This window comes from Lucilia cuprina, chromosome 6 (assembly GCF_022045245.1).
Source record: "Lucilia cuprina isolate Lc7/37 chromosome 6, ASM2204524v1, whole genome shotgun sequence".
NCBI classification, from domain to species: Eukaryota; Metazoa; Arthropoda; class Insecta; order Diptera; family Calliphoridae; genus Lucilia; species Lucilia cuprina.
Window position 1 is genome coordinate 60444961 of NC_060954.1, and position 13132 is coordinate 60458092.

Here is a 13132-nt window from a genome sequence, read left to right on the forward strand (position 1 = left end):
AATATAGTAAAAAAAATGGAAAAAGTCGAAAAAAACTCGAAAAATTGTTGAAAAGTCTAAAACAGTTGAAAAGTCGAAAAAGTTGAAAAACGTCGGAAAAAGTCGAAAATTCGAAAAAAGTCGAAAGAAGTAGAAAAATCGACTATTTATAAAATACTAAAATCCAAAAAGTCGACTTTTAACTAAATCTAAAGAGTCGAAAAGTCGACTTTTCGTTTCAACCCTGTTAAAAAGTCGACTTTCTAATTATCGATTTTTTGTCAAAATCGACTATTTTCTCCTAAAAATTCGTTAATGCCAGGGAAGAGAGAAAAAACTTGTGGATATTTCATTATCTTTCTATTACACACAAAAATCAAAAGTTTCCTTGTGTGACGATTTTGTATATACAAGAAAAAAGAAATCCAAAGTAGGGTTTAATAGTTAATACAAAAAGTATACTTTTCGACATATGCTATTTGAAAAAAGTCGACTTTTCGATAAATAGGGTTCTATAGTCGACTTTTTACTATTATTTTGGACTTTTTTCGTATTTTTATTTAACCACTGTATATTTTCTAGTTAAAATAATGTTTATACGAAAAAAAATGTTTGGCCATTGTTAGAAAAAATATAAATTAGTTTAATTTTAACTATTTTTCGACTTTTTTGATTCTTTACGACTTTTTCTTGTAAAATTGATTGTTCAATTTTATTCGTACATGACAGTCGACTTCGACTTTTTCTGACAAAAAGTCGATTCTTCGATTATTTTAATACAAAAATGCGGTTATTAAATAATGTTTGGAAATACTATTTTTATTATGGACTGACATTATTTAATTCCTCCACGACATTGGGCCGAATTAAGGACTAAGTGAGAAAATAAACTTTCGCATCGAAAACACATTTCGCTGTCATTATTTTAAAAAAGTCATAAAGACAAACAAAATTAAATAAAAAGTCCAAAAACTAACACTTCAGCTATTGCTTAATTTTAGAAAAATCGACTTTTTGTTTTTAATATGAAACCCTAATGTATGTAAATATGTTTCTTAATTTGTAAATATGTTATTTTCTTTGCAATTAATAATTTTTCTAACTATAAGTAAAATTTAAATTTAAGTATGTGCGCATTTATTGTTTAACAGAGTTGTGTTTTTTTTTTTGTTTTGTATTAAATAGAGTTGCATATTCCGTAGTAAACTCACATCTACAGAGTTGCATTTGAAGTGTAATAATAATTAGTACTTTTGTCTACAGTTTCATTTTAATTTAACCACACTAAAGATGGAAGTATACGACAGGCTTTTAAGCGGCAATGCATTTCATGATTTTTTAATTGTTTTAAAGATCAAAATTTTAAAATTTTTGCAATTTTTGTATATTTAATTGATAATTCGTAAAAAGTTACTGAACAAATTGCACTTAATTTTTTTTTATAAAACAGATATGCAAACTCTCAGCATGCAAGATGACAACACCCTACCGCCCATGTCTATATTAGACAAATATTTATCATGGCCTTTTATATTAATTCATAGGGGTAACATAAAGCTGATTTTATCAAGACAACTCACAGATAATTTTGTTGAAATAATGGTATATTTTATAACAACAATTAAAATAAAATGCAAATTTTGTAAATAAACACTATTTTCATTAAAACTTATGTTAAAAATCAATTTTACAATAAAATGATGTTTGTTATCAAGACAGCGTTGTCTAAACAATTGTTAAGACAACACTATCATAACGACGTTATAACGCTAATAAATACCATCTTACCCCCTAATTTTGTTTTATCATGATAACAATTCAAAGTTTAGCATAATAAATATTACTCTAATTAAGACAAGGGATAATGGTGCTTTTGTTTTTGGAAGAATTGACAACACTTAAAAAACAAAACGAAAACGCACGAAATAAAAATTCAATATCATTTTCTCTTTCTCACATTAAGTGTTGCCATAGTTTTCATATTTTCTATGAACAAAAGTCTATCGATCTGTGAATGTCCATGAAGAAGAAGATAAAAATAAGAAATTAAAATAAATAAAGTGTTTGTTTATAAATTAATAAAATTTTGTTAAAAAAAACAATGTATTAATTAATTTAGCAAATAAATGAAGAATAAAGTTTTTCATCAACAATATGTTAAAAATAATATATGTCAATTAAAAAGAATTGGCAACTCTTGTGTAGAGTTGTATTTTGATAGTAGTGTTAAATGCCTTGGCAACGTGACAACACTGGTATTTAACACAATCTCACATTTTGCTTTCGTGTGCGTTGACACAACTCTTTGTGTGAAATACAAAAACTAAAATGGCGACGTCAGTAGAGTGATGGAATTGAGGAATTTTTTCAATTGTGTTGATTTTTTATATTCATATTCTATATATTGGTGGATATTTTAACCCAATTACAACAATAAATCTAAAAACACAAACAAATAATACCAAATAAATATATATATCAAACAATTTCCGTGCAAATGCCTAAAACAAAAAGTGAAATATCTAAAAAGCAAATAAAAAACCTATTGAAAAAAAGTGAAAAAAGTTACGCTAAAGAAAAAATAAAAATGGCGCCCGCGACGTCTTGACTTTCTTTTTTTTTTACATATATTGTATAAAATCGTTTTTGCATAAAGAATTTTACATTAATTGTAAATATTTCCACGAAAAAAACATGCTAAAAACACAATTGACTAAATTGTGAAAATCTTATTCAATAAAAAAATATCGTGTAAAAGTTTGGAGAAAAATTCTAAAGCAAAATAAAAGTTGAAAAGCGAAATTACTGTGGCCGTTGTTTTTTTAAGTTCGTTCATTTCAGTTTCATTATATTTTTTTTAATTTTCATTCATACGTTCGTATACGTGCGTGTGTGTAATATATATTTTTTTTAAATAAATAAAAGGCCTTGAGGATGTGTGCTGCTCAAAGTAATCCAACACAAAGTTTTGGTCCTTATGCCTGGGGTTTTGCTGATAACACTCGAGGTCCCGAGTCCGTATTGGAAATATCGCCCAATATAAACTACACTGTTAGCAGTGAATCTGTAAGTAATAGAAACAAACCTATTTTTCTACTTCATCTTTCAATTGCATACAATATGTTTTTATTTGAATTTTTTCATTATTATTTTTTTCTATTTATTTATTGTTTTATTTTTCATTCTATGGGATTTGTTCTGCTGTCTGTGTTTTGTGTTCATTTATTCTGTATGTCCAAAAAAGAGTAGTTTGTGCCCACAATACAAAACAAAATAATAAAGGTAGCACCACAATAAAAACAACAGCAACAACAAAAAAATAATATAAAAAATATATAATAAGAAATAATAAAATTATAAGACTGTACTTGTGATAGTCGTGGTAGTTCTCTTCTTCGTTAGTCGTGGTCGTTTTGTTGTTTGGTTGAATGTATGGATGGTTGATTGTGTGTTGTTTGCTTTGCTGTGCTGTGCTGTGTGTTTCACTCTGAGTAAAGTTAAACAAGAAAAAAAATCAACAGCAACGACAACACGAACACAATTCGTTTGTATGTATGAATGTTTGTCGATTTTGTACGTTTGTATGTTGGTTTTGAAGAAAGCGCGCGCGTGATGATGTATGAGAATGATTATGTATGTTTTGTTAACTATTGCTATTAGTATTTGTTTTAAAGGGAATTTGGGGGGTAGAGGGAGTTGTTTTTAAAATTTATATACACATATATCTTTCTATATATGTATATAAAAACACATATTATGTATATGAACACGTACAAGAAGAAGAATTGTCTTAATACTCTGAAACTATGTTTTGTATTGTATTGTTGATGCAATATTTTTGTTATTTTTCTTGTTTTCCTCTTTTTTTTTGTCTTTGTTTTTCTATTTATGTTTTTTTTTTCTTTTTTTGTTGATAAATTGTTTAATGGAATGATAAAACCAATTGTCATATTGTAAACATTACATTGGTAATTTGTTTACAATATGTGACAAATACCTATTTGGCTAATTGTTTAATTATAATTTTATAAAAGTATTTAACGTTTATCATCAATGTAAATTTATTTCTAATAGTTATTCTTATTTCTTTAATTTGACTGCAAACTTTGCTGCTTTTTTCCCACTAATTAGTGTTAATTAAAATGTTAGTAACCACCCACCTCTCAAGGTATAGATTTTAGGTTTTGCAACTTAGTTTAAGTACCTAATTTATAAATAAAATATGAAAAGTTGTTTAAAATCATGAGATTTTATAAATTATAATATTTTTAAAAATGTTAGAATATCGATTATATTTCTGGATTGATTTTTTGTTGTTGGCTTTTGACTTTTATGTAATAACTGTTAATTGAGTAGCCCATATGGTTTTACATGTATACAAACATATTGGTCGCACTAAGTAAGCTTATAAGAAGCTTAAAAGAATTAGTATCTAGTTGCTAAGAGAGTCCTTTTTCTAAAAGATATTTGTTTTTATCTCTTATTCTTTAATTGCCTTCATTACTACAGCCAGGGAAGTAGAAAAAAGTTTTTTTTTTGCGGATTGTTCGTTCATGAACGATCTGCATTCATTAGCAATTTCATTTCCCCGAATGCTACCCTTGGCGTCCTGCAAATCAAATTATTTCGCCTGATTGTTGTCTATGTTTCACAGGCGGGAAATAAGAATTCTTTTCGGCCTTAACACCTTCGAGGTGAGAGACACAAGAATGTCTACATGTAAGGCTAGGAGGATCTATGTATTGAGTTCTTTTTACGAATAAGTTAAGGATTGTCCTGGTATAGCAGATTGGAATATATCAAAGGCCCTGAGCCAAAACTTGACATGGGTGCTACCATGGACAGACGCAATTTAACTCTTGTTGTGTGGCTAGATTAACTACTATATATCTCTTATTATAGTTTGTACAATTTTTAGTTTTTTGTACTTTTTTTGTGGAGTTTAATATCAGAAAACAAAGTTAATAGATTAGTCAATAGACTATTTTATAGAATAATCCATATACCAGTAGTCCATAGATTAGTCGATATACTAGTCCATATACAAGTTCATACTAGTACATAGAGTAGCCCAAAGTTTAGTCGATATACTAGTCCATAGGCTAGTCAGTTTACTAGTCAGTATACAAGATCATAGACTAGTTTATAAACTATTCACTAGTCCATATATTACTCAATTCAGTAGTCAATCTGTTAGTCATTAGACTGTTAAATAGCCTAATCAATAGATTTGTAAATAGACTAGTCAATAGTACTCCAGAGACTAATAAAGAGAATAGTAAATAGACTATTTCACAGACTACTTAATAGACTATTCTATAGACTAGTTAACTAACTAGTAAATTTACTAATTAAATGGCTAATCCGTAGACTTGAGCTAGAGTTTTTGTCAAAAGTTTTTTGCCAATAAAAGTTATTTAGATTTATTTTGGTGAAGGATCTAGCTGCAGAAACTGCAGGGATTCATGATAAATTAGAAATGAAAATCTACAGGAATAAAATGTTTCAAACATAATTTCGAATTCAACATTAAAAATTTCCATTTACAAAAGTAGGTTTAAAGCTTCTTTTCTTCTTTTTAAACATAAGTTTTTATTTTTTTTGTTTAATTTATTTTACAAATTTTCCACAATGATTTGTATTTTTTTTTGTTTGTTTGTTTTTTAGTATGATTATTGATTTTTGCATAATTTAAAATTTAATTATTTAAATTTAAACATTATAGATAAAACTTTTAATTTATATACAGTTTTATAAAAGATTTTAATTACTTTTAGAAAATATTTTTAAACAAATATTAATTTGATATTCATAAATAAATGATCAATTTTATTATTGTTTAAAAGGGAGGGAAAAACTTGTTGAAAAGTAAAAATTGAAACTAAATAAACAAAACAAAATGTTGTTAATTAAAACAAAATAAAGAATTGCAATTTATTAAGAGTTCCAATGTTCCAATTTAGTTTTTTTTATACCTTAGACTATAGTTCTTTCATTACTTACTTAAAGATCTTGTTAGTTTTTTAAACAATAGATTTTGTTTGTTTATAAAAGTTGTTACTTTTTCAAAATTTCCGCGAAAAACAGTTTTGGCGGGAAGAAAATAGTTGTTGTTTGCATTTTATTAACAACTTTCGGCTTAATTTATAGTAAAGAACAATTATGTAATATAGTTTAATTAAGTAGAAAATATTTGCTTAAAATGGTATTTAAAAACAAGCACAATCTAACTCCTTTATCTCCTCTAAGCACTGTCACAATGATTTCAAATAATCATTAAAACAAAACAACCTTATAATAAGAACAAATCCAAATCTAAAGTAAAGAAAACAACCATTTGAAAAAATTCATTTAAAAACATCATTAAAAAAAACAATAAAAATTAAATTTAAATTTAAAATCTATTTGTTAATTCATCATACTAATTCTAAATGTTGAAATTCATCTTCTATGATTATAATAGCATTATAATTTTCAGATGCCATATTTGTTATCCACTGATGGATCATTAACAGTGCAAAAAGATGTTAAAGGAGGATTAGCTGGCAATAAAAGTGTTGTACGGCGTATGGTATTGGTCAATGACCCATTTGCAACAGGAGCTCAAAGGTGAGCATTACTAATTGTTCATACTTTATACAAGTATGTTTTTGTTTTATAAAGAGGCCTTTAATATGTTTGTTTTTTTCTATTCTTTAATTTTCTTAATTAGAGTAATTACTGGTGCTGCCGCCGCCTCCTCAGTTGTTAAGAAACCAGAGCAACAACAACAAGTTTTAAACTTAAATTGTGACAAAAATTGTAAGTTGTTTGTTTGGAAAAAATGAAATACTTTTTTTTCTCTCTCTCTATTCGTGTGAATATTAAATTCTCTTAACTTTTCTAGATCTTCTTGTCGATCAAACAGATCAGTCTCATTTATCGAACGGTATTGTAGATTCAAAAACACAAACCATATTAACAACAGCAGCAGCTGCTAATAAAGCACATTTTAGTCCAATTGGCCCCATACACTTGACGGCCGAGGAATGTAATGAAATATTAATGAAACGTGCTTTGGCCGCCACACACCCACAAACTATAACATCAAATGATGGTCATAATACAACTACAAGTAAGGCCTATATGATTATTTTTGTAATATTTATGTAAAAAAAAATTGAAAATCCATTTCTCCGATATATGAAAGTTAATTTTTGCTGTAATTTCTCTTTTTTTTTCTTATTTGATTCAACCTCCCCCCCCCCCCCCCCCCCCCCCCCCCCTACGCCTCTTCCCTTTAAACTTTCTTCTATTTCTCAACTATTGGTCATGCAATGTTAGGTGACATATTGCCTGGCATCTCAGTGCAAGTACAAAAAGTTATACAAGGTCTAGAAGACAATGATGATTCACAAGGTAATGTGCCTAATTTAAAATTAGAACCTGGAACATTGGAACTCTCACCGAAAGCAGAATTACAAGACACCATGCATTTTACAGATGTAAGAGAAGATTTTATTATTATTTTTTATTATTTTCATAAAACCTACAACTTGTTTCAAAAAAACCTGTAAAAATCTTAATTAAATCTTAATCCTTTATTTCTTTTTTTTCTCGTTTTTTTAGGCCGATGCCACCATTAAAAAAGAACGCCCTTACAGTTGCGATGAGTGTGGCAAATCATTTTTATTAAAACATCATTTAACTACTCATGCTAGAGTACATACAGGTAGGTGATTTAAGTTTAAACAAACAACTACATTTGTTATTGCAAATTATAATTAAATTTTATTAATGTTTTGCTTTATTTCTGTTTGTTTTATTGCAGGGGAACGGCCCCATATCTGTACACATTGTGGTAAAAGTTTCGCCCATAAACACTGTCTAAATACCCACTTGCTTCTACACTCCACCGATCGCCCTTATCAGTGCACCGAGTGCAAAAAGAGTTTTACTCTTAAACATCATTTGTTGACCCATTCTAGGGTACACTCACGTGATCGACCCTTTATTTGCCAGGAATGTGGTCGTACATTCCCGCTGAAACGTCACTTAGTGACCCATAGTAAATATCATGCTGGCGAACGACCGTTTGTTTGTGATGAATGTGGCGAAAGTTTTGCCCAAGAAAATCATCTTATTATGCATTCACGGTAATTTATATTTTGTTTTGTTATTGTTATTTTCTCCCCTTTAAAAGGAATTTTTGTTAAATTTGTTTTTATTTATAGTTTTCATGGTTCTGTTAATCCATTCGTTTGTCAGGATTGTGGTGTTACATTTCCGCGTAAATTTCAATTGGTCAATCATGCTCGTATACATGGCAAAGTACCGCATGCCTGTACAGTGTGCGGTAAAGAATTTTTACAAAAAAGAACATTAGTGGCACATATGCGGTAGGTTTCTATTTAAAACATTTCAGTCCATTAGTTGGCGTAGATTTACTAATACTTTTCTTACAGTGTACATACTGGTGATCAACCATATCCTTGTATAAGTTGCGGCGAAGGTTTTATGACAAGACCGGATTTAAATCAACATATACGCACCACACATGGTGGTGTCAATCCGAATTCTTCAAATACCGCCGCAGTGCCGTCCAACAATTTAATTTCACAGCAGCAGCCAACACAAACAATACAAGTAAGTGTTAAAACTTAATAAACACAAACTATTATAACAACTATTATTCTCTTTTATTCGACAACTTTTAGCAAGTACACCAAACACAAGCCCATACTACACATCAGCAACAGCAGCAAGGGCATCAAGTTCAAAATAATCATCCACAAACTATAACGGTGGTTAGCAATCCAAACAATTCGGCCTTGTTAACGGTCACCGCCAATGATGCCAATAATACGGCCAGACCACAATTTGGTTGCCGGTATGTAAACTACACATATACATATTTATATAAAAACTTAAAATTTATATATTCGAATTCTTTTTCTCAGGGAATGCGGAAGTGCCTTTAATAGTCGCGAAGCTTTAGCTCTCCACCTGCGTTTACATACCGGTGATAAAAGTCTTATGACCGATTTATGTGCTTTAACCGCCGCCTTGCCTACACACTTACTAAGCACAACCGGTATGAGTTCTGGCGCCACTGTTGTGGCTGCCAATCCAAATATTATAGCCCAAAACCAAATGCCAGTTCAAATCATATCATCAACGGGTCAAGTTGTTTCACAGACAACACTGGTGCAGGCCGCCGCTACGACTCATCCGCAGACACTTGTTCCCGGCATGTCATCGGTTGGTTTACAGCCTCAACAGCAGCAGCAACACTTACAGAATGGTGCTGCTCACCAGCAGCAACATCAGCAGCAGCAACAACAGCAGCAACAACAACAGCAGCAGCAACAACCGCAGCAATCACAACAGACACCCACCAAACCCAAATCACATTTCTGTGCTAGTTGTGGCAAAGGTTTTGCTGCCAAACACGGTCTCATGCAACACAATCGTCGTCATCCGAACGGCGGTTGTACGGTACGCACTCATGTGTGCGAGTGTGGCAAAGCATTCTTCCAAAAGAATCACTTAATGCTACATCAACGTCAACATTTGGAAACGAAACCACCCATTTCGCAGCAACAGGTGTGTTGAACCTCTCACTCACAATCACTCTCTCAAATCAAACTCTCTAAAAACAATTGAGAAATAATCTTTAAATAAAAAGGTTGTAGTTGTGTGCAACGTAAGTGTTGAGATATTTAAATCCATTTTGTCTCTTTCTCTCTATATACATAATTTTTTTTTTTCAATTTTCCACCGATCAAGTTCAGTTTCTTGAGTTTATTTTTCCAAATTTTTTAATGATTCTAAAATTTTCGGTTAATTTTTTGTTTTTTTCTTTATAATTTTTCTCAAACAACTTTCGGTTATGATTTGTTTTAAATTGTTTTTCATCTATCTATGGTAGTTGTTTTAAAATCAGTATTTTTTTAATGTTACATTCATGGTGTTGGGTTTTGAATTTATCTATATATATTTCTTTCATTATATAAAATATCAACAACAATAAAATATATCTCCCCAAATAAAACACAACCGAATACACATCCTGCCAAACAGTTCTTTGATTAAACACTAATTCTTTTAATTTAATGAAAATATGAACAATTTCTCAAGTATTTCTTTAGTTCATTTTGAATTGGATTTCCCTCCCCGTTTTCTATCTAACTGCAGAAGTTTTTGTTTCTTTGTTTCTAAAGCAAAAGTAGTGTCTAGTGTCTTTAGAGAGGATATCGAAACTCCTTGCAATTCTGAAATTAAAACTTTTTTAATCAAGTTAAAGATCTTTCAAGAATATATTCTGTATGAATAAATTATTAATCTTTAAACATAATATCTAAATCAAAAGAATTCATAGAAACTTTGTTTTAGTTTTATTTAAGAATAATTTCTTATATTTTCGAATTTCGAACATGAAAATAATTTCGAAATTGTTAGGAATTTTCAATATTTTAACAAAGTAGTTTGAGACTTTAAGCTTTTTAAGATATTTTTTGAAAATTTTATTTATCAAAAGGACAATTTTCGAAAATTCGAACTTATGTTCGAAAAAATTTTAAATCTCTTAAAATTATCTTTAAATTATGAGAATTAATAAAAATATATTTTAATTAAATTTTGAGACAAATTTCTCACATTTTTGAATTTCGAACATATTATAATTTCGAAAATAATTACAAAATTTTAATTTATTTCTAATGTATATTAAAAATATAAGCTTTTGCGACATGTTCAAAGATAAAAACTTCAATTAAAACGATTTTCGAAAATTCGAACTTATGTTCGCACATTATTGAAATTTCTCAAAATGATTTGTAAAACATGAGAACTAATAAAAATATGATTTTATATTTGTTTGAAGTCAATTTTGTACATGTTCGAAATTCCAACTTAAAAATTTTGAAAATAATTTAAAAATTTTCAAAATTTTTAAAGTTTTTTTCCAGGAAATTTTCACATTTTAAGTTTGAAAGTTTGTACTTGAAAAGTAACAATTTTCGAAAATTCGAACCAAGGTTCGAAAACTTTTTGATTCTCTTAAAATTATCTCTAAATCACGAGAATTAATATAAATTCCTTACATTTTCGAATTTCGAACATAACAAATTTTTAAGATAATTTCAAAATTTTGATTTATTTGTAATTTGTAATTTATTTGTAATGTATATTGAAAATATAAGCTTTTGCGACATTTTCGAAAATAAAAACTTTAATAAAAACAAATTTCGAAAATTCGAACTTATGTTCGAAAAATTTTGAAATTTCACAAAAATTGCCTCTAAATCATGAGAACTACTAAAAAATCGATTTTAAATTTGTTTAAAATGAATTTCATACATATTCGAAATTCGAACGTAAAAATTTTAAAAATAATTTTAAAATTTTTAAAGTTTTGTTTCAGGAACTTTTCATATTTTAAGTTTGAAAATTTGTACTTGAAAAATAACAATTTGAAAATTTGTACTTGAAAAAAAAAAACAATTTTTCAAAAATTCGAAATAATCTCTAAATCACGAAAAATAATATAAATTTTTTGCATTTTCGAATTTCGAACTTAAATTTGAAAATAATTTTAAAATTTTTCAAAAATTCAAACTTACGTTCAAAAAAATTTTATAATTAAATTATAGTTTTAGTTTTGTTTGAAACAAAGTTTTGACATTTTCAAATATCAAAATTTTATTTATTTCTTTCAGACTAAGGTTTGTTTTCAGTAAAATTTGAGAAAATTTTAGTTTTTGACATTAAATATAAAATTATTTAATTCCTCTCACCTTTCACTCTATGCACATACCACAACCTTAAATTCCCTTCATTAACTATTCCTGTTGTCTTTTGTCTAACATCATTTAAAATTTCATTTATTTCTTATTGTTTTTATCTCTCATACATTTTCCTTTATCATAATTTCATTAGTTTTTGAAAACTTTCCCTCATTTTATTTAAGAATACAATAATTTATGCATAAGACTTGTTTCACTACAACAATACAAGCAGCTTGATTTTATTCTTCAACAGGATGGCAACAGTCAACAACAACAGCAGCAACAACAACAACAACAGCAGCAACAACAACAGCAACATGTGCAACAACAGGCTCAACAACAACTGGCCCAACAGCAACAAAATCAGCAGCAGCAGCAACAACAGCAAAATCAACAACAACAACAGCACCAGCAGCAACAACAACAAATGACCACCCGAGAAGTAATGATTGGCAATCAAGCTGTACACGTGCAAGTGTTGCAAGGTACAAATACAGCACAAGTTATTAAATATGAAATTAACATACCACAAGAGAATCAAAATATTGAATGAGCAAGAAATGAGTGATGAATCCCCCCTTTTTTTAAGGCAAAAGAAGTAAAGAAAGAAAGTTGATAAAGGAGGCATAAGCTAACAAGAACTGAACCAATGGAGTTTTATGCAGTACAGGAAAAAAGCCAGGACTACTTAAACCCCACAGAGACAGACCCCTTAACACTTAGAGAGTGAGAAAATAAAGTTTTAAGTTCTTTTAACCATAACAGCAGCATTTAAAAACTCTACAACTCAACTTCTGGAAACAAACCAATAGAAGTTTTTTAAGGGAAACAAGAAGGTACATGTTGTAATTGGCTCAGGCTCTCCCTCTCTCTCTTCTTACTTCTCTCTTTCTTTTCGTATTGATTTCTTTGTTGTTCTCTTACATACATTCTCTTTTAGCTTATTGTTTTATAAGCATTATTGTTGTTGTTTTTGTTTCTATTTTTTATTGTTTATTTTTATTTAAAATATTATTTTTTTTAACAATTATTGACACATTTTTTTTTTAAAGAAAAAACAAATTTAACAATTTTTCTCTAGTTTTTACATCCATTTCCTTTTTAAATTGTTCTACATAAAAACATATTTTTTAAGAAAAGTAGTTTTAAATTTAGTTTTAAAATTTTGTTTTTTTCCATATTTTTTAATTTTTATTTTATGATTTTTTTTTCAATTAGTTTGTATATAGCGTAGTTATAAATACTATTTTTTTAATTATTAATATTTGCAATGGAAAAAAAGATTTCAATCGAAAAACATAAAGGAGTAAAACACCACTAGATTAATGAAAATTTCTATAAGGATTCATTATGGTTTTAATAGTGAGGTGGGGGGAAAAAAAGGA

At 28.6% G+C, this 13132-nt stretch overlaps 1 protein-coding gene across 9 annotated transcripts; it reads left to right on the forward strand.

The window, feature by feature from the left end:
• Window positions 1–2259: 2259 nt before the first annotated feature.
• On the forward strand, window positions 2260–12806 carry LOC111682120 (zinc finger protein 665). Of its 9 annotated transcripts, XM_046954794.1 has the most exons (13): window positions 2260–2805; window positions 2905–3045; window positions 6443–6588; window positions 6692–6780; window positions 6866–7093; window positions 7288–7463; window positions 7588–7690; window positions 7790–8114; window positions 8193–8357; window positions 8424–8604; window positions 8676–8848; window positions 8919–9564; window positions 11980–12806. In XM_046954794.1, exons 2-13 carry the CDS (start codon window positions 2914–2916, stop codon window positions 12298–12300), a joined length of 2685 nt encoding a protein of 894 aa, XP_046810750.1. In that variant the 5' UTR covers window positions 2260–2805; window positions 2905–2913; the 3' UTR covers window positions 12301–12806. The 9 variants fall into 9 exon arrangements, 6 of the variants coding, with proteins under 6 accessions (XP_046810750.1, XP_046810753.1, XP_046810751.1 ...); XM_046954797.1 differs by having other exon boundaries at window positions 2260–3045; window positions 6887–7093; XM_046954795.1 differs by having other exon boundaries at window positions 2261–3045; window positions 7303–7463.
• The last annotated feature ends 326 nt before the right edge of the window (window positions 12807–13132 follow it).